Source organism: Leptonychotes weddellii, chromosome 5, assembly GCF_054177405.1.
Source record: "Leptonychotes weddellii isolate Sample4059 chromosome 5, ASM5417740v2, whole genome shotgun sequence".
In the NCBI taxonomy this organism is placed as follows: Eukaryota; Metazoa; Chordata; class Mammalia; order Carnivora; family Phocidae; genus Leptonychotes; species Leptonychotes weddellii.
Genome location: NC_138373.1, coordinates 34477294 through 34498589, shown reverse-complemented (window position 1 = coordinate 34498589; position 21296 = coordinate 34477294). Strand labels below are relative to the sequence as shown.

General features: G+C 51.1%; 2 protein-coding genes across 4 annotated transcripts; one reads left to right on the top strand and one right to left on the bottom strand.

Moving 5' to 3' along the window:
- Window positions 1-176: 176 nt before the first annotated feature.
- Window positions 177-17911, bottom strand: HAGH (hydroxyacylglutathione hydrolase). 3 transcript variants are annotated; one of them, XM_081820351.1, is made up of 10 exons: window positions 17480-17599; window positions 17122-17260; window positions 14716-14891; window positions 14196-14260; window positions 10138-10255; window positions 9213-9321; window positions 7192-7295; window positions 6838-6939; window positions 938-1017; window positions 177-478 (listed from the first exon to the last, which is right to left on the bottom strand). In XM_081820351.1, exons 3-10 carry the CDS (start codon window positions 14818-14820, stop codon window positions 379-381), a joined length of 783 nt encoding a protein of 260 aa, XP_081676477.1. In that variant the 5' UTR covers window positions 14821-14891; window positions 17122-17260; window positions 17480-17599; the 3' UTR covers window positions 177-378. The 3 variants fall into 3 exon arrangements, with proteins under 3 accessions (XP_081676477.1, XP_030893378.1, XP_081676476.1); XM_031037518.2 differs by lacking the exons at window positions 17122-17260; window positions 17480-17599 and adding an exon at window positions 17768-17911; XM_081820350.1 differs by lacking the exon at window positions 17122-17260 and having other exon boundaries at window positions 17480-17608.
- Window positions 17912-18060: 149 nt separating this feature from the next.
- On the top strand, window positions 18061-19861 carry FAHD1 (fumarylacetoacetate hydrolase domain containing 1). Its single transcript, XM_006741922.3, has one exon. It carries the CDS (start codon window positions 18061-18063, stop codon window positions 18724-18726), a length of 666 nt encoding a protein of 221 aa, XP_006741985.1. The 3' UTR covers window positions 18727-19861.
- Window positions 19862-21296: the final 1435 nt, after the last annotated feature.

Here is a 21296-nt window from a genome sequence, read left to right as displayed (position 1 = left end):
GGATAACATCCAGAACAGAGGAAGACCTCCAGATGCAAAAATGAGCCGGTTGGGGACAGCCCTTCCTGCCCCCATTGTGCCCTCGGTCTGGCCGCACCCTGAGCCTCGTCTGTCCCCACTGGGTCCTCCCACGCGCACCGGAGGCCGGACAGAACACACAGTCTGCAAGCTGAGCATCCAGGAATACACTTTCAACTTCTCTTATAAATATGCATTAGAACATCTGATAACACGGGCAAAGGGCTTTGAGATTAATTTAAAATTAAACCAAGACTGGATTTCCTGCACTCCTGGCAGGAAATTTATCTAAAACATCTGAATACCCAAATGTGCTTGAGAGTGGTGGCAGCCACGGGCACCCCAGGCCCCACAGCCGCCTCAGTCCCGGGGCACCTTGAAATGGTCCTTCTCTTTGCGGATGGCCCTCATGGTGGTCACGGGGTCAGTCTCGCCAGCATGCTGCTGTACGGTCTTCTCCCTGCGGAAGCCAAACGCCAGGCTGCACACCATGCTCACCCAGCCCACCGCCTCTACCAGGGCACCAGGGACAAAAAGAGCCAGCAGAAGCTGGGACATTCTTAAAAAATGAAATGCTACAGCCAGCGGCCAGCTTGCGTGTTCCTAACTGGAAGACATGCTGGCCAAGCCGTCCTGCCGGCAACCCAGAGAGTGGGAACACCAACTCCACGCTGGCGTCGGTCAGAGCCCAGGTGGAAGCTCCCCGAGACCCTCCAGGGTCAGAAAGGACCCCAAACCCTTGCCAGGGCACAAGGAAAGCATCCCCCCATTCTGAGAAGAGATACCTGCATCCTAGGCTATGCAGTGCTTGATAAAGAGTTCAGGGCAGCCTCCAGCATTTGGGGTCTGCAGGGGGGCTGGGGAGTGGACACTGTTGGGCTGAGTGAGGCAGAGGTGCAGACATGGAGTGCCCCCTCACCTCACTCTCATGAACGGGTTGTAGGTGAACTCCTCTGCGATGGTGGATGGCACCGTGGGCTCCCCGATACTGTACTTCTCCTGCAGAGGACAGAGGTCACTTTGATACAGAAACTTCTAAAGGTAACATTTCTAAGTACCTTCTAATGATCTTCAAACATCGTCCAACTCAGAAGGCAAAGTGAATAGAGTTGGGTCAGTGTGAGGACAGGCTCCTTCCTGCCATGGAGACCCAAGTGTCCCGGCCACCAACAACAACCTGTCCCTCCTCCCCTTGCTGTCTTGGAGATGGAGGGGATACCAAACTTTCTTTTCATTAATATGAAGTTTGTGTTTTACAGTATAGAATAACCAGCAAAAATATAGACCACACAGAAAAGAAGAAAACACCCAAGTGCCCCGGGTCCCTGCCCTGGGATGACCACCCCTCTGGAAGGTGGGGAGCTCTCATCACAGGGTGTTTGGGCAGGGCCTCCCCTTCACGGGCTCCCAAGGAGAAAGACCCAGAAGAGCCCTTTGGCAGGCACGTTGGCAAATGGAAAAACAAGGAAAATTAAGGCAAAATTGTTCTTTGAAAAGATCAACAAAATTGTTAAGAATGATGAAGGAACACAAATCGCCAACATCAGAAAGAGGTGATATCACTGCATATCCAACAGATGGGGGTGGGGACCAACTGCTCTAAAAGTAAAAACCGGGGCGCCTGGGCGGCTCAGTTGGCTGGGCCTCTGACTTCGGCTCGGGTCGTGGTCTCGGGGTCCTGGGATCGAGCCCCGCGTCAGGTTCCCTGCTCGGTGAGGAGCCTGCTTCTCCCTCTCCTCCCCACTCATGCTCTCTGTCACTATCTCTGTCTCTCTCTCTCAAATAGATGGATAAAATCTTAAAAAAAAAAAAAAGGAAGAATTAAAAATTATATTTAAAAAAAATAAAAGTAAAAGCTAAATTATAAAACTTAAAAGAGGAAGCAAAGAAAAATTTTGACCTTGGGAAAAGTAGTTCTTAGATAAGAGACAAGAAGTATGAACCATAAAAAAAATTAACATGCTGGACTTTATCAAAATTAAAAATGCTTACTCTTCAAAAAACATTGTTTTAAAATAAAAAGCAAGCCACAGAATGGGAGAAACTATCTGACAAACTTACCAAAAAAAAAGAAAATCCTCTTATCAAAAATAAGACAATCCAATTTTTTAAATGGCCAAAAGATGTGAACAAACACTTCACAAAATGGCCAATGAGCATATAAAAAGATGCTCAACATTAACAGACGCTAGGGAAATACAAATTAAAACCACAATGTAACCCCACTACATACCCATTAAAATGAATGAAATCAAAAAGAATGACAATGCCAAGTATTGGTGAGGATATAGGACAACTGAAAGTCTACACTTTGCTGGTAGGAATGTAAAATAACAGCCACTTAGGAAAACAACTGGCAGTTTCTTCACAAGTCAACCATGTACCTGACACTACCCAGCCATTTCATTCCTAGGTGTTTACTCACGAGAAATTAAAAGGCATGCCACACAGAGACTTGTGCACAAATGTTCACAGCAGCCAATAACTGGAAACACAAATGTCTACAAGTGAATGGATAAACAAACGTGGTCCAACCAATGGAATACTATTCATTATACTGATACATGCAGCAACATGAATCTCAAAATCATTCTGCTGAGTGACAATAAAAGAGTACATAATGTATTCTCCATTTCTCTGAAATTCTAAAAAATGCAAACCAAGGTCCAATGGCACAACACCTCAGTGGTTGGAGCCACTGCAGAGAGAATGAGGCATGATGGGAATATTCTGTACCTTAATTGTAAGGGCAGTGATTTCATGGGGGGGGTGTATGTCAAAATCCACTCAGTCGTTCACTTTAATGTGGTTCATTACATATGAACTAAACCACAGCAAAGTTGATATTTTAAAACACTATGAAAATTATGTCAATAAATTTGAAAACCTTGGTAAAATGGGCAAATTCCTTGAAAGACACAAGTTGCTAACAAAATTGACTCAAGAAGATGTAAAAATCTAACAGCTCTACAGGGCGCCTGGGTGGCTCAGTTGGTTAAGCAACTGCCTTCGGCTCAGGTCATGATCCTGGAGTCCCCGGATCGAGTCCCACGTCGGGCTCCCCACTCAGCGGGGGGTCTGCTTCTCCCTCTGACCCTCCTCCCTCTCATGTACTCTCTCTCTCATTCTCTCTCAAATAAATAAATAAAATCTTTAAAAAAAAAAAATCTAACAGCTCTACATAAAGACATTAATTAGTATCAACAAGATTTTTCCACAAAAAAACATTCAACATCCAGGTGACTTCATTGGTGATTTCTAACATTAAAGGAATAAAAAATAGCACAGAAAAACTCTTACAAAAGAGGAGTAAATACTTTCTATTCATTTTATGAGGCCAGCATCACCCTGATACTAAGATCAAAAACATTACAAGAAAATAAAACTGGAGGGGCGCCTGGGTGGCTCAGTCATTAAGCGTCTGCCTTCAGCTCGGGTCATGATCCCCTGGGATCGAGCCCCGCATCGGGCTCCCTGCCCTTCGGGAAGCCTGCTTCTCTCTCTCCCACTCCCCCTGCTTGTGTTCCCTCTCTCGCTGTGTCTCTGTCAAATAAATAAATAAAAATCTTTAAAAAAAAAAAAAGAAAATAAAACTGGAGACCAGTATCTCTTATGAACACAAAGGAGACTATAGCAACATAATACAGCATGACTAAGGTTTGTCTAGAAAGCACAGTTGGTTTAACATTTGAAACCAATTGATGTACTCCACCATATTAATTGAGTAAAGGAGGAAAAACATCATTACGTAACAGATGAAGAAAAAAAACAATTCACAAAATTCAACACCCACTGATGATAAAAACTCTCGAAAACCAGGAATATAAGTGAACTCCAACCTAAGAAAGAAGATTTACATAAAACCCACAGCTAATATCATACCTAATGGTTAAAGGCTAAATGCCTTCCCCCTAAGATTGGGAACGAGGCAAAGATGCCCACTCTCTGCACTTCTAGTGAACACTGTCCTGGAGATGGTAGCCAATGCAATGGGGCAAAACAAGGAAAAAGGCACATAGATTGCAAAAGAAAGAATAAAATCATCTCTATTTGTTGATGACGTGATTGTGTGGTAAGGACTCTTTGGAAAAGATGCTAGAATGAGGGAGCTGAGCAAAGTGATAAGGACATAAGATCAAAATGCAAAAATCACTTGTATTTCTAAAGACTTCAGCAAATAATCATCTCCAATAAAATCCAAAAACATGAAGTTCTTTGTATATATTGTTAAATATATCCCTATTTCTGTAACAATGATAATTATAAAATATTGCTGAGAAAAACTAATGACCTCAATAAATGGAAAGCTATAGCATATTCATGGAAAGACTCAGGATTTTTAAGACCTCAGTTCTCTCTAAATCTTTTGTACAACAGTCCCAATCCAAAGCTGACTTTTTTGGTAAAAATTAACAAGATACTGGGCGCCTGGGTGGCTCAGTTGGTTAAGCGACTGCCTTCGGCTCAGGTCATGATCCTGGAGTCCCGGGATCGAGTCCCACATTGGGCTCCCTGCTCAGCAGGGGGTCTGCTTCTCCCCCTGCCCTCTTCCCTCTTGTGCTCTGTGTCTCTCATTCTCTCTCTCTCAAATAAATAAATAAAATCTTTAAAAAAAAAAATTAACAAGATAATCCTAAAATTTATATGGAAATGCAAAGCACTTAGAAGAGCCAAAACCAATTTTAAGAAAGTCTACAGTTAGGGGATGTATACAACCTGACTCCTAGACTTACCACCAGCTACAGTAATCAAGACTGTGTGCTACCGGTGGAGAAGTCCTATAGATCAGTGGCACAGAGGGGAGCGTCCAGAAGTGACTCATGCCTACACTGTCCGTTTTATTTAGCAAAGATGCCAGGGTAGTCCAACGAGGAAAAAACTGTTTCCAACAAATGGTGTTGAACAGCTGGATGTGAATATGCAAAAAAAAAAAAAAGGCCCTTCTACTCTTTACCTTAGACCATACACAATTTGAAAAGGATCATGAATCTACATTAAATCTGTATACATATAAAAGCTAAGACCATAAACTTTCAGGAGAAAACACAGCAGAGTCTGTGACAAGGGGTGTTCAAAGATTTCTTAGGACACACAAAGTGTAGAAGAAAATAAACTGATCTTCACCAAAATATAAACTTGTATTCTTGAGAAGACACCGTTAAAGAAAAAAAAAAAGGCAAGCCATAAAAAGTGAGAGAAAATATTTGATATACATTTCTGACAAAGACTTGTTTGCGGAATATATAAGGAATTCCTGCAACTAAGAAGACAACCGCGTTTTTAAATGGACAGAAGATTTGAACATATGCTTTGTAAAAGAAGACCTGTAAGAGGCCAGTGAGCCCATGAGAGACGCTCCGTTTCATTAGCCATCAGAGAAATGGAAATTTTAAAACCACAAGGAGACACCAGCACACACCTCGCAGAACGGCTCACATTTAAAACATCAACACTGCGCATGGAGCGTTCCTAGAGGGAAGGCCGTCTGGTAGCTTCTTACAAGTGAAACCTACACGAACCGGACCTACCCCCAGGGTCTGCACCCGTGAGCAGCGAAAACCCATGTCCACGCCAAGATGTGCACGCAGAGGGTCGCAGCCGCTACCCCGACAGCAAACAGCTGGGGGCCGCCCACGAGCCCGGCCGTCTGCAGACAGCACAGCACATTCACACCAGATGCTGCTCCGAAATAAAGAGCGTCAAGGAAACTCAACAGTTACGCTGAGCCGAAGAGCCAGATGCAACTTGTGTTCTAGGGCTCTGTTTGCGGGAGACTGCAGAACAGGGTGGCCTACGTCACAGCACATCCGTAGTTGGGGGTACGGGTGCAGAGCGGCAGGGGACGCCCTGGGGTCACACGGGCACATGCTGTCAGAATTCATCAAACTGCGTACTGCTCACTCAAAACAGGTACGTCTGATTGAATGAAAATGATCCTCAATAAAGAGGAGTTTTTTTTAAAAGCGAATAACTCTGAAAAGAATCCGTTCCGTGTGTATAGATTGCTATGGACAGGGCACTAGGACTCGTTATTAAATGAAACAACCACAAAACAATACATATAGCAAACATACAGGGTGAGTCCTGTGCTGTCATGAAAAACTCTCCTCTATGTGCACTGCAAAAAAAGGAGGAATGTTCGTCAACTGACACAGGTGGTGTATTCTAACAAGTATGATTCTGTAAGCCCATGCTCCAAATTGATAAAGATGCTCGGAAAAAACCAGTGCTTAAAAAACAAAAGTCGTCACTGAACGGAGCAGAAGGCCCCACACGAGAGGACTCCTGGGTGTGTCTTTCTGACGCCCTCTCTTGGGGACTGAGAGGGGCAGGAAGACAGACCCCCACATCCAGGAGCACGTCCCTTAGCCCAACCACCCACAGCAGCACCAAGGATGTGTCCGGGACAAGAAGCCAACCCTGCAACCAAACCTCCGAGCCCTGGGGTCATCACAGAAATAAATGCCTTTCAGACAAGCAGCCTCTGGGGCGACTCCCATTGCTGGCCCCAGACACGGAGGCTGAGCTGCTAACTCACGATCCTGCCTACCACGTGGCCCAGCACGTGGAGAACAGGTCAGGGACCCGCAGCTCCGGCCTCCCCTGGGCACCTGCTAGAAGTGCGGGATCCCAGGCCCAGCCCAGACCCCCTGGGTGGACAAGGACCTCAACAAGACAGCCGGGGCTTCCTCGCTAGTTGAGGCGGGCCGGGAGGAGCACTTCGTGCCCACACTGGAGACAGTGCCCCGAGAGTGGCTCCTGGGGAGCCCCGTCATGGTCACTGCCCCGAAGACACACCCCACGGTGCGCCCCGCTCACCTTGGCCCAGGCCAGCTTCTCCTGGATGGCAGCGTTGTTGGGCTCTACGTGCCGCGCAAACTTGAGGTTGTTGATGGTATACTCGTGGCCACAGTACACTCTCTGAGGAAAACACCAGACTGTGAGCTCGGAGTCTCCGCAGTCTGCCCTCAGACCCCTCGAGGACGGGCTTGCGGGGCTCTGGGCTAGGTCCCGTTAGCGACAAGCATGACACAGACACTTCTTGCATGCGTGTTAAACAACAATAAAAATACATTAACAGAAAAGCCTCGCTTCCAGATGAAGTGCCCCTGCGCCCCCACTCTCCGCAGCCTGGGAGGGAGGTGAGCGCCCCACTCGCAGGCTGCCGCTTACTGTGTCTGGAGGGAGCCGGCCCAGGATCTCAAGTAGGGCTTTATGCATCTCATCCGCTGTCCCTTCGTAGAACTTCCCACAGCCAGCCACGAACAAGGTGTCACCTGAGAAACAGGACAGGTAGGGAGCAGTGGGGGGCCGCCAGCAGGACAGAGACAAACCAAGAAACCCTAACCCCCAGCTCTCGGTTCCTACCCCCCAACCTCTCCCCTCAAGTCTAACTGGCACCACCAGCCCCCGCAAACAGCTGCTCAAACCCACACCTTAGGGTCACCCCACTCCTCTCTTCACCACCCCATCTTGTCAGCCCTAGCGCCAGGACCACCAAACCAGCCCTTGTACCTACCGGCCCAGCAGCCCTCCCAGGCCCGCTTCCCTAGGTCTCCTCTTAGCCTCTGCGGCCAGCACCAGCCTGTAGGATACCCCCTGAGCTCACCAGCCACCATCTGAGTCCTCAACACACAGGCCTACCACCTCACAGACCCCTTCCTACCTCAGCCCTTCAAAGGGGCGTCCCCTCCTCCTGACACCCGGCCATCTGCTGCTGCTTCCCTGCCTGGTCTCTTCCTTGGGAAGGGCTCCACGGCCAGCGGGAGCTCGGACACATTTGTTCTCCAGGCCCCAGTGGTGGGGTGTCCTCCATCAGCGCTGGCCAGACCTCTTCCCAGGGAGCCTAAGCCACAGCCCAGGACCATGGGGCCGCCCCAGACAGGAGTCAGGGCCCCCCAGGAGACAACAGGACAACCTAGTGCGGGTGGGATTGGGGCTGTCCCCTGAAGGACCTCTCCAGGTAGGTCGAGTCTGGGAACCAGCAAGAAGTCCACGAGACCCCAGAGGAGGCTGGGGCACACACAGGTGCAGAAGACTTTGAGCTCGGGCCCTCCCTCCAGGGGAGCAGCCCCTATTCCCACGCCTGCTGCCGGGGCCTCGCTGGACACCCTGGTTCCCACATGTCCAGTCCTCACTGTCCAGGCGGCAGACACTGGAGCCTCAGCATGGAGGACACTACACGACTTGTCCGTACACTGCGTCCCGCCAGTTGCTGTCCACAGAGGACAGGCACACCGCATAGCACCTGGGCTCAGGGCGGGGTCTCACAGCAGGCAGCCCCACCTTCCAAAGCGGGGACACGGCTTCTCTCGTCTACGCAGTCCCCAGGGACCCGCCTCCCCCCACAGCTGGGCAGGTTGACAGCTGGGCAGGTTGACATCTGGGGGTTTCCCCCGCGCAGCGGTGACAGGGATGCAGGCGCGACACCAGCTGCCCATGGCCACTCAGGGGGCCTCCGCACTCGCTGTTCCGCCAGGGGCTGGTTCCCCTGCCCCACACACCGGGGGCCGAGGCGGAGTGAGTCCGGGGTCCCACGACGCGAACTCGGAGTCGGCTCAGGGCCTGCACCTGCTGCTACTGCACTGGGGACAGTGACGACTGTGGTCTTTAAAAACACGCTTCGGTGTGGGGGTGCTGTGGGATTCACGAAGCCGCAGAGGCCCCTCCACCTGTTAGCACCTCTGCTGGAACTAGGAGCCACAGCCCCATTTGCTGGTGACCGAGCCCCACGCACACCGGTCCCACCGCGGAGCTGCTCCAGGAGCCCCATCGCATTTCCCAACTGGCCCTCGCTGCAGTGACGTCACGACTGAGACTTAAATTTCTGCAAGACTCGATATTGGCTGAGAAAGGTCAGGAGGCAGAGGGGCCTGGGCACAGCCAACAGGCCTGCTCTGCGCTGCAGCGGATGCACCCGGCCATTCTGGTCTCGCCGCTCCCAGCCAGCAGCAACAGCGGCTCACCTTCTCTCCAAAGGGAGAAGCCCCCAGCTGCTGGAAAGGCCTGTCCTGACAGTACTCCTCACACAGCCTGAGGCTGGGGCCCTTCGTGGGCTCTACCTGAGGGCCCGGCGCAGCAGGCCTGGCTGCAAACGCTCCGCTTCTCGCCCCGAGTGTTCAGAGACATCCCTAAGTCAAGCGGGTCTTTGCAGAGAATTCCTCGCCCCCGCTCGCACACCTGAACTCTCTCACCTGTGAACACAGCAGGAGGCTCAGAGCTGCTGGGCTTGCTCACAAAGTAGCAGATGTGTCCAGAAGTGTGGCACGGTGTGGACAGGCACTTGACGTTGAGAGACCCCACCTTAAACAAAGCTGGTGCTGGCATGTGCTCCCCACACGCTGGGGGGCCCCCCACAGGTCCCTCCCCCCTCGCACCCACCACTGCCCCACGGGAGCCTCCCTGGCAGGGGCGAGAGGACTTCGGTCACTGCTGCTCCACTGAGCAGGACATGCATCTTGCTGGTGACCGTGGGACTCAATCCCCGAGGGGCCCCCAGAGGCAAGGCCCGCCCTGGAACCTGGTGCTGGCTGGTGTGCAAAACCAAAGGAAGAGACCTCAAGATCAGGCCAAATCTGAACCAGGTGTCTTGCTTCTTAGAAAAGACAGTTTTCCTTCTTGGGTGCTTGGCCTTCTGTTTGGTTTTCCTTCCTGTCTCCCACAGCCCTCCCCCCACCCTTAACCTCAAAAATGTTCAAGCCTACAAAAAGACTGAACTCAAAATGAGCATCGGTGTGCCCTTCCCAAGGATCACCGATCACGAACAGACCCCCGCCTCTGCCCCGTTTGCCGTGTGCACTGTGTACACGCGCACCAGGAGCTGCACGCATGTGCATACCGCCCCCCCGACGCCCATGGAAGCCCCTGGGAACCCCCTCTCACTTCCTCACAGGGTCACTGTGTCCAAGAGATGAACAGTGACGGGTCACTGTCCGTGTTCCAGTTTCCCCGACTGTCTCAAAACCGGGCCTGACCGCTTCTCCCCGCGGCCAGGCACCCTCCGCATGCCGCCCTCCACCCGCCGGGTCCCTGGCTCAGGGAGGAAATGCCAGGAGTGGGGGCAAGTGTCCCCACCGCACCCCTGCCCGCTGGAGTGCCTTCCGTTGGTTCACTGCTCACCTGCAGTGTGGAGAGGTGCGTGACCTTGTGAGTCAGGGCCCCGATCCGGTCATCACCCCCGCACACCTTCAGCCCAGGCTCCAGCTTGACCAACTTCTCGTTCCCGCCAGCGTGGTCCCTGGAAGTCGGAAAGGAGACCTGGGCTCCTGCTGATGGGACTGGGCCTGCTTGCTCTTAAACCCCTACCACAAGTCTCCTTTCCTGGTTGCCTTCTCGGTAGAAACGCATCTCCCAACACAGGAAACTGGCTTGTCATTTGGCTCCACTGAAAAGAACATTCTGAGACATGTCTTTCCAAAGTGAGGCATTTCTGTGCTCCTGCCCTGTGGCTGCGGAAGCTTCTGAAACAAACAAACCAAATCCCAAACACCTAGATAATCCCTAAGGCCCAGCTCCCAAGCTTTGGGCACATAAGAGTCACCTGAGGATCTGTTAAGGAGCACCAAGTCGTGACTCCCTGCCCCACATCCTGACGCAGTTGGCCTAGGGGCAGCCTGCAGAGCAGGAGTTTTAAAGCGCCCCACCCGCATGACTCTCACAGGTGGCCCAGTTCAGGACCCACTGCCCTGAGCAGGTGGAAGCTGTCTTCTAAAAAGGCAATGTCCAGGCACCTGGGGGGCTCAGTTGGTTAAGCGTCCAACTCTTGATTTCGGCTCAGGTCATGATCTCAGGGTCGTGAGATTGGTGGAACCTGCTTAAGATTCTCTCTCTCTGCCCTCCCTGCTCTCTCCCTCCCTAAAAATAAATTAATGATAAATAAAATGGCAATGTCCCACTCAAAAGACCACCAAAAAACCCGCTAAAACTGATAAACAAATTCGGTAACACTGCAGGATACAAAACCAATGCATAGAAATCTGCTGCATTTCTATATGCTAATGAAGCAGCAGAAAGAGAAATTAAGAAAATGATCCTGTTTAAACTGCACCAAAAATATAACATACCTAGGAATAAACCTAACCAAAGAGGTGAAAGAACTGTACTCTGAAAACTATGGAACACTTACGAAAGAAATTGAAGAGGACAGAAACAAAGACATTCCATGCTCACGGACTAGAAGAACAAACATTGTGAAAATGTCTATACTACTCAAAGCAATCTACACATTTAATGCATTGCCTATCAAAATACCACCCCCATTTTTCACAGAGCTACAACAAAGAATCCTAAAATTTCTATGGAACCACAAAAGACCCCGTATAGCCGAAGCCATCCTGAAAAACAGAAGCAAAGCTGGTGGCATCACAATTCTGGATTTCAATCTACATTACAAAGCTGTGATCACCCAGACAGTATGGTACTGGCACAAAAACAGACACACAGATCAATGGAACAGAATAGAGAGCCCAGACATGGACCCTCAACTCTATGGTCAACCAATCTTCGACAAAGCAGGAAAGAATGTCCCATGGGAAAAAGACCATCTCTTCAACAAACGGTATTGGGAAAACTGGACAGCCACATGAAAAGAATGAAACTGAACCACTTTCGTACACCATACACAAAAATAAATTCAAAATGGATGAAAGACCTAAATGTAAAACCTGAAACCATAAAAATCCTAGAGGAGAATACAGGCAGAAACCTCTTTGACCTTGGCTATAGCAACTTCTTACTAGACACGTTGCCAGGGGTAGGGAAACAAAAGCAAAAATGAACTATTGGGACTTCATCAAGATAAAAGGCTTCTGCACAGCAAAGGATACAGTCAACAAAACTAAAAGGCAGGCTACAGAATGGGAGAAGATACTTATAAATGACATATCTGATAAAGGGTTAGTATCCAAAATATATAAAAAGCTTATATAACCCAACACCCAAAAAATGAATAATCCAATTTAAAAAATCAGCAGAAGACATGAACAGACACTTTTCCAAAGAAGACATCCAAATGGCCAACAGACACATGAACAATGCTCGACATCACTCGGCATCAGGGAAATACAAATCAAAACCTCAATGAGATACCACCTCACACCTGTCAGAATGGCTAACATCAATCAACAACACAAGAAACAACAGGTGTTCATGAGGATGTGGAGAAAAAGGAAACCTCGTGCACTGTTGGTGGGAACGCAAACTGGTGCAGCCACTCTGGACAACAGTATGGAGGTTCCTCAAGAAGTCAAAAATAGAACTCCCTATGATTCAATAATTGCAGTACTGGGTCTTTACCCAAAGAATGCAAGAACACTCATTCAAAGGGAAACATGCACCCCGATGTTTATAGCATTATCTATGAGACTAATTATGGAAACAGTCCAAGTATCCATCAACTGATGAATGGACAAAGATGTGGTATATATATGTGTGTGTACATACACACACACACACACACAATGGAATATTATTCAACTATAAAAATGAAACCTTGCCATTTGCAATAACACGGATGGAGCTACAGAAACTAAGTGAAATGTCAGAGAAAGATAAACGCCACATGATTTCACTGATAGTGGAATTTAAGAAACAAAGGGAAAAGAAGAGAGACAAACCAAGAAGCCGACTCTTGAGAAGAAACAGATGGTTACCAGAGGGGAGGCGGTGGGGGGAAGGGTCATGTAGGTGATGGGGATTAAGGAGCGCACTTGTGATGAGCACGGAGTAATGGACAGAACTGCTGAATCACTATGTTGTACACCTGCAACCAGTATAACACCATATGTTAACTGGAATTAAAATAAAAACTTCTTTAAAATTTAAAAAATAAAAATGAAAACACTTATATCTTTAAACAAATAAACATACATACATAAATCGATCACCAATGCCCGAGGGCGATCAGGGGCCAACGACCAGCCCATAACGCACCCGGGACGTGCACAGCCTAAGCCCAGCCATGGCCCTGCACCAAGCTCCCTGCACCTCCCAGGACAAGGCGAGGGCTCCTGCCCCTCACTACACACTTATCCACGGAGCCCTTCGAGGGGCCCCGACCCAGCAGGGCGCACAGATAGCAGGCGCCGCCCAGCCCCGCCCCGCCATCTGCTACACACAGGGCAGCGCCAACGCGTACACACGCATCCACACGTTCCGCTGACCTGCGCAACCACCGCCTCACCATCTCCTCTAGTGCAGGGAGGGAGGCCCCGGCGCCCTGGGGCTCAGTCTGGGGCCGAATTTGGGGTTTTGTATTGTAGCATAGGCATATGAAAAACCCCAGAGCATCACAACTTGAGAAAACTGACCCAGCGGTTGCTTAGCAAGGGAGCGAGAAGCCAACCCTGAGGCTCGCGGGGAGGCAATCTGGCTTTTTCCCAGAAAGCCCAGCAGCACAGCAGCCAAGGGCAAGGCTGCCGGCCGACCCCTCTGCATTCAGGAATTAACAGCTGATGCCCCCGGGGCTAAACCCCAAAGACTCTGGGTGCCTTAGTGACATCAACCAAGAAGTGGCCACCGTTGAGCAAACTCTGGCCAACCCACGTCCTCAGGACACCCCCGCGGAGACACCGCACCTCACAGGTGAAGTGCAGTGAGAGTCGCTGGCTGCCTTCAGGCACTTACGTGGAAAAGACAATTCAGAGCCAAACAAGTATTTTTTTCAAGCTGTGAAAAGTCTCAGAATTTCAAAAACCCCACAGGAGGGTCTTGGACAAGCAGCTCTAGCCCTCAAAACCCAAACACTTGGGTGCTTCTTTCATCCCTTACCTTCAATTTCGAGAACCACAACCTCTCCAAACAGAGCTGCTTGATTTTTAAAAACACTAAGGTCTAGAATAGTTTCTTCCCTGACATCAAAGCCAGTCTCCCATCACACAAGCCCAGAATCTGCTGCTGGAGGTCCGCCCCATGGAGGCCAGGGCCAGGGCCGAGGGCGCAGGGCAGCAGTACGGAGCCTAGAGCCCACACGTCTTCTCAGAATCCCACTGGGGCTGACCCTCAGCGGCACAGAGAACACGGCTGGGCGGGGACAAGGGCTTCCAGCACCCCAATCTCGCAGGCCTCCACCTGCAAGAGGGCCCAGGGAGCCCGCAAGTGCCCAACCCCCACGGACACCAGCCCGGTGTGCACACGGCCGGGAGCCGACAGGCCCAAGCAGCTGGATGGTGAGGGCTTACCAGTGGTGGTGAGTGGTGAGCACCGTGGTCAGCTTCACACCATGCTTTTTCACCGTTTCTACAACCTGCAACCAAACGTGAGGCAAGATGGGGGCCATGGTCACACTCCTGGCACTGGCCGGCCGAGCTGCAGGGTGCCCAGCAGAACCCAGGATTGGCCAGGAGGGGCCGTGCCCTGTCGTGACCCTGCCGACTTGCCCCCGCTCCAGGTCTCTCTTGACCCAATTGGCAACTGAGGGCCAGCCATGACCTCTCCAAGCCCCTCCAGCGGAGGTCACCACCTCCGGGGCTTCCTGGCGCCCCGGGACCTTACAGACAGAAGCCCATTGCTCTCCCCACCCAAGCCGTTGGCAGCCTCCACCCCTCACTGGCCTTCTGCCCGACGGCAGAGTGGCAGGCCACCAGTTGTTTTTCAAAAACCAAATGAGTGAATTTCTGTGTAGCTTCGGCCAAGCTACAAGGACACTGCAGCTATTAGCCCTGGCAGGGGACAAGGTGGTGCTGGGGCCCTTCCTCCCACCTTCTGGGGCTGCACCGGGTCCACGACGGCGGCCTCCTTGGTCTCATCATCGATGATCAGGTACATGTAGTTGTCGGTCAGTGCGGGCAGTAACTCAACCTTCATGGTGCCCTGTTCCACAGTCAAGCTCTTCCTTAAGTCCGTGTGATGGAGAAGGACTCCCAGCAGGGCTGGGCCTGAAGACAAAGCGCAGCTTCGGTCAGTGTCCAAGGGAGGCCGCCCCAGGCTGAGACTTAAAGACAAACCCTCAGCCTGGGAGGCCCCGCGTCCCAGGGACACAACATTCCAGGAAAGTGACTCGCCGAGCAGCAAAGTGTGAGGCTCGCCGTGTCAGGTTTTCTGAGTTCCTTCGGTAAAGAAGAAAATATCCTCATTTTACCACATTCGTAAGAAAAACACAGAAAATTCTTCACATGCATATTCACGGAAATCACTTCTTTCAGACTATAATCCTGATTTTCTTTTTCGAGAGCTCTCAGAGGACAGAAGTGCTGGTTTGTACCTGTGATTCAAACCAGTGTCAGAAGTGACCAGTGCCAGTCCCGCGGTGTTCACACCCGAACCAGAAATACCACAAAGAGAGGAACCCGGAGGGCGAGGGCCTCTGACCCTTCCTAGGCCTCCAGCCAGAGAGGAAAACAATATTCACTTTCATAGGCAGGAACTCAAAATTTGGATCATGCACAAAACACACCAGGGCCTGAGACATGGGACAGGTGGCCATTTGTTCCAGATTCAAGTGTGCAGGACACAGAATCGCCATCCAGTTGAACCGAAGGACCCTGCCAGGATGTGTCAAGAGTGAGCAAAAGCCAAAAGCATCTTCCACCGAGGAGTCAGGTGCCAAACTATTTTCAACAATGAAACTCCTATTCAATCTAAAAACTGAGAGGCCCCAACAATACTTTGTCTTAATGTCAAAGAGATGAACACCACAAAAAATGACAGAAGACAGCCAAGAAATACTGGGGGAGGTGCTGGAATGGGGGCCTCTTCCAAAAGGGATCCAGAAAGCAGGCAGGACCCACTGACTGACAGACCACATCTCCAGCGGCCACCTAAAGCTGAATTCAACCTTATCTGCCACGGCCAGAGAAACTGTCTGAACTGCAGCTTTAAAGAGTACACAGAGATATCCAATTCCCCTTTCCCTGGACAACCAGCTGGGCATTTTCCAGGCCCTTCTCCTCATGCACAGCAAAACAAACATCTCTGTATGATGTTTCTGTGATATTCCACCTTCCCTAGGCCCCAGCCCTACCTGAGCCCAGGAAGGACTACAGAGCGGAGTATGCGTACTGGGGGCTGGGGAGGGAGGAAAGCAGGACTGAAACAGGACTGTGCTTCGAGTCTGGGAGAGGAACACCGCCCAGGTGAAGGAAACATGATTACATCCTGTGCTCAGGCTCCTCTAGGTACTATAAGGGTTCTCCTGGAAAACCTGGGGAACTTAGTTATTTCTGCAGGCACCACCAGAAGCCTTATTCCTTTTCCAAAAATTATATGCCTGAGAAATGCTTCCAGTTCACTGGTTTGCAACTGTGACCTTTTGTATAAGCAGAGGGCACAGAGGTGCCGCCTGTAGTCCAGGCCAAGTCCTGAGACATGTTTTATTCCGCTTCTCTTGAGCTGGGCCCATCCTTCTGCACGGCATCCAATGGCTGGCACTAGGCTCCCTTCTGAACGAGGTGGCCACAATCTTGCCAATTCCCTACAGTCCCACTTACACTCTCTGCCTGACTCCGGAAGCAAAAAGTCCTAGCCCTGACACTCTTAGGAGTGTCCCCAAATGGGAAAAAGGACAGGCTCTTTCCTTAGTAATGGCAACACCTTACCCGCTCCAGAACCTTGAGTGCTCTCAGTGAGATCTAAAATGGCCAAGGACGGCTTCGCCTCCTATGTGGTCATTTCTCCAGCGGCTAACCATCTCCCAAAGACTCGGGTTAACCTACTGCCCCTATTGCCACATCAGCCAGATAAGATATCAGGAAATAAAGAAAGATTTCAAAATCAAGGTCAAAATATTCCAACAAAGCAAGCGGTAACTCCCAGTGGGAAAGGAAATCTGACAGCTAGAAGCACAGGCCCTGGGAAGCCCGGGTGCCCAATGCCTCTCCTTTTAGAGGGAGGGCCAGGGCCCGGCAGCCCCCAGGACCCAGTCTTGTTGGAACCCGAGTACTGGCCCGGCTTCCTGCCCTTTATCTGCACTTTAGAATCGTGTACCCCGGGTTTTTCTTGTCAGCTGAAGCTCACAGGAAGAGATGGGAAGGCAGTCCCTGGGGCACTAGGCCCGGCTGTGCCGCCCCGGGGCGCACACACGAGGGGTCCGCCCGGGCGGGGAGGGGAGCCCCAGGAGGGCCGCGGGCGGGCGGGGGCGCGGGGCTCCTGGGGCCCACGTCTCCTTACCCGGCACAAATCCGCCAGCAACCCCCAGCTGACCAGTGACCCCACTCTGTCTTCAGCCCCCGCAAAGTCTGACTCAAGTGCCGCGGGGCCTTTTCTCGACCCCAACCGGCGCGCCTGGACGCCGGCGAGGGTTACAAGCCTGTGTCGACAGAAAACAGCGTCAGCCCGCGGCGGCCCGGCCACTCCCGGCCGCCCCCAGCGCCCGGAGCCGGCCACCCGCCCGGCACCGCCGGACCCCTCGCGGGGGCGCGGCCCAACCGCCGCTACGGGGTCACGACGCCGGTGGGTCCCTCTCCGCGGGCCGGGCCCCGCGCCCCCGGCCCCTGTCAGGTGCGCCCATCGGCGCCGGCCCACCTACCCAGGCCGTGGCGGGCGCAGGCGGCTCCCAGCGCGGCGAGGCTCCGGCGGCCGAGCAGCCCGCGGCCCAGCACCATGACCCGGGGCGGCGGGGTGGCTGCTGAGGCGACAGCGGGGCGGCGGCGCGAGGGGCGGGGGCTGCACACGCCGGCGGCGCGCCGCGGCCAATCGGCGCCCGCCGCCCCGCCCCCCAGCCAATCAGCGCAGGTCTAGCGCCCCTGCCCCAGACCCCGGCCAATCAGCGCCCGCATCCAAACCCGTGCCCGCTCCGGGCCGGGCTGCGGCGTACCTGAGTGCGGGCCGGGAGCCGCGAGCTACCGGCGGCGGCGGCGGCCGGAGAGCAGCGACAAGGCCTCAGCCTCTCTCCAGGGACCAGGCCAGCGTCCCGGGGCAGCTACTGGACAGCGGCTCCCAGGAATTGAGGCGCCGCGACTGCCGAGCACCCGGTAGAGCGCAGAGCGGAACGGGCTGTCGCGGACGGGACAGCGCTGCGAGGTAGTTGGTTCTCTCCGGGGCGCCGTAGGCATCAGGTGACCGGGTCCCGGCGGAGTCACGTGACCTCCAGGGGCACCCGGCCGGGACATGGCAGCCACCAGGCCGCTGTCACACTTCTGGGAGTGGGGGAAGAACATCGTGTGCGTGGGTAGGAACTACGCGGACCACGTCAAGGAGATGCAGAGCGTGGTGCTGAGCGAGCCGGTGCTCTTCCTGAAGCCGTCCACAGCCTACGTCCGCGAGGGTTCGGCCATCCTCATGCCGGCCTACAGCCGCAACCTGCACCACGAGCTCGAGCTGGGCGTAGTGATGGGCAGGCGCGGCCGCGCCGTCCCGGAGGCCGCGGCCATGGACTACGTGGCCGGCTATGCCCTGTGTCTGGACATGACCGCCAGAGACGTGCAGGACGAGTGCAAGAAGAAGGGGTTGCCCTGGACGCTGGCCAAGAGCTTCACCGCCTCTTGCCCGGTCAGCGCGTTCGTGCCCAAAGAGAAGATCCCGGACCCTCACAACCTGAAGCTCTGGCTCAAGGTCAACGGCGAACTCAGGCAGGAGGGTGAGACATCCTCCATGATCTTTTCCATCCCCTACATTATTAGCTACGTTTCTAAGATAATGACCTTGGAAGAAGGAGATATTATTTTGACCGGGACGCCGAAGGGAGTCGGACCCGTTAAAGAAAACGATGAGATCCAGGCTGGCATACACGGGGTCGTCAGTATGAGATTTAAGGTGGAAAAGCCAGAGTATTGACTTACTAAGTTTTAGGAGAGAAGGGAGCTGGACAGAAGCAAGCAAAGGTTGTTAAATGTGACAATCCTTTAATAGACTAATTGTTTTGTTTGCGGTAAGAAACTAATTCTTAAATATGATTTAATTGGATTGTTATGACTTAAGGAAGATGGACCCTTCAAGGAAAATGTGATCTAGAAAAGCTGGGCCAGAAATGGGAAGAAGATTGTCTTTTAGGAAACAACCAAATTAAGTTTTTGTGAAGCTTCCAAAGCAGAGAATTTATCAAAACAAATGTTCAGAAGACTTCCTTTCCTTTCCTAAAACTGGACTGGGTAAGACTTTTCATTAGGGGGTGCCTAGGTGGCTCAGTCCATTAAGCATCTGCCTTTGCCTCAGGTCAGGATCTGGGGGTCCTGGAATTGAGCCCTGGGTCAAGCTCCCTGCTCAGCAGGGAGTGTACTTCTCCCTCTGCCCCTCCTCCTGCTCGTCCCTTCTCTCTCTCAAATAACTACAAATCTTTAAAAAAAAAAAAAAAAAAAAAAGACTTTTCATTGGGCATTCTGAGATCAGTAATTCAAAACTTAAAATATGCAAAGGAATTTGAAAATCATGTTTTCTAAATTTCCTTGATCATGATAATTATCTGGAGGTATTTGTAAAAGTAATTTCCACATTACTGGCCTGTACCAGGTCCACTGTATTAATTAGCAGAATTAATCTCCAGCACTCCCAAGTGCTTCTTATCATGGAAGTGTGGATAAACACTACTCCACAGAGTTAATTTAAAATTGTATTTAATAAGTTTTTTAATTTATTATTTAAATTTAAATTAAAAACGATTAATGGCAACTTCAGTCATTTGCATCATGACCTGTAGATTCGAGTTTGGGAGATAATTTTGAAACAATTGTTTTCCAAATAAAAATGCTATCTTTTGGGGCGCCTGAGTGGCTCAGTCATTAAGCGTCTGCCTTCAGCTCAGGTCATGATCCCAGAGTCCTGGGATCGAACCCCGCATCAGGCTCCCTGCTCCGCGGAAAGCCTGCTTCTCCCTCTCCCACTCCCCCTGCTTGTGTTCCCTCTCTCGCTGTGTCTCTCTCTGTCAAATAAATAAAATCTTTAAAAATAAATAAAATAAAAATGCTATCTTTTATTTGGCCTAAAAGTTTACTTTTATCACTCCATTAGTGGCTAGGAGGCACACTTGCTCATTAAGGGGTTTCAGACCTTGGTCATTGACCTTTGGCCTCTAGAGCACTGTGCTCTATTGACAAAGTTAATCAGCACCTCTGCCTCCAACCAAAGGTGAGGAAGCTGAATAGCCCGGGAGAGCTACTTTTGTTCCTACCTGCTCTCCGTGGACAAAAAGTCTAGGCAAGATGCACAGTGCCCGGTGGTGCCCTTTAAGCTTAGACAGGGGCTCCTGCTGGATATGGAAACAAGACATCTATAGGCCCCTCTCAGAAAGCTAAGGACATCTAATTTAATAATAGCTCACATTTACTGAGCCCTTAGTACTGCTAGGCACTGCGTCAAGAGCTTTCCATGTATTATTTAACCCTCAACAAAGCTGTAAGATTGGTATTACTACCATCCCTGTTAAACATGAAGATGTAGATTTAGGGGCTAGCCAGCCTAGCTTTATGGTCACTCAGCTGAGGGACAGAACCAAGTTATAACCTAGCTTTCCTAGGACCAAAACATGAAGTCTTGACCACTATGCAGGCTTCATCTTGCAGGTAGATATATAAGAAGATTCAAACATGTAGGTATTAGGCAACCCCCACATTTAATTTATAATTTATTGTGAAGAAGTGCCAGGATTAGACTTATTAAATGTCATACTATCTTGTTTTATCTTCTAATCAAGTCTCTTATTTTAATTGCTCAAGCAATAGGTGTTTATTACAGATGAGTTCAAGAATACCCAAAATTCCATTCACCCAGAGACAGCCGAGTGAAGCATTTAGTGTACCTTCTTCCAAATCTGTGGATGTGATTGCAATTCTTTTTTTTTTTTAAAGATTTTATTTATTTATTTGACAGAGAGAGACAGCAACAGCAGGAACACAAGCAGGGGGAGTGAGAGAGGGAGAAGCAGGCTTCCCACCAAGCAGGGAGCCCGATGCGGGGCTCCATCCCAGGACCCTGGGATCATGACCTGAGCCGAAGGCAGACGCTTAACAACTGAGCCACCCAGGCGCCCCGATTGCAATTCTTAAAATAAGATTTGCCTATAACTCAAATTTCCTAACCTGCTTTCCTCACAGTGTGTTGTGACTCTCTGTCGGGCAGCACATTTCTGCAGCACTGTTTTTAGTGACTGTGTAAGATTCTTTTTTTTTTTTTTTTAAAGATTTTTATTTATTTATTTGAGAGAGAGAGACTGAGAGAGAGAGCACATGAGAGGGGGTAGGGTCGGGAGGGTCAGAGGGAGAAGCAGACTCCCTGCGGAGCAGGGAGCCTGATGCGGGACTCGATCCAGGGACTCCAGGATCATGACCTGAGCCGAAGGCAGTCGCTTAACCAGCTGAGCCACCCAGGCGCCCCGACTGTGTAAGATTCTGAAATCAGGGGGCGCCTGGGTG

Excerpts from the sequence above, each read along its gene's own strand:
- FAHD1 (XM_006741922.3), top strand. The coding sequence starts at position 18,061 with ATGGCAGCCACCAGGCCGCTGTCACACTTCTGGGAGTGGGGGAAGAAC.
- HAGH (XM_081820350.1), bottom strand. The coding sequence starts at position 17,555 with ATGGTGCTGGGCCGCGGGCTGCTCGGCCGCCGGAGCCTCGCCGCGCTG. Across the intron at positions 14,892-17,479 it reads CTGCGCCCGCCACGGCCTGG|GCCCAGCCCTGCTGGGAGTC; the intron begins GTAGGTGGGCCG and ends CTTTGTCTTCAG. Across the intron at positions 479-937 it reads AACCCGTTCATGAGAGTGAG|GGAGAAGACCGTACAGCAGC; the intron begins GTGAGGGGGCAC and ends TGGCTTCCGCAG.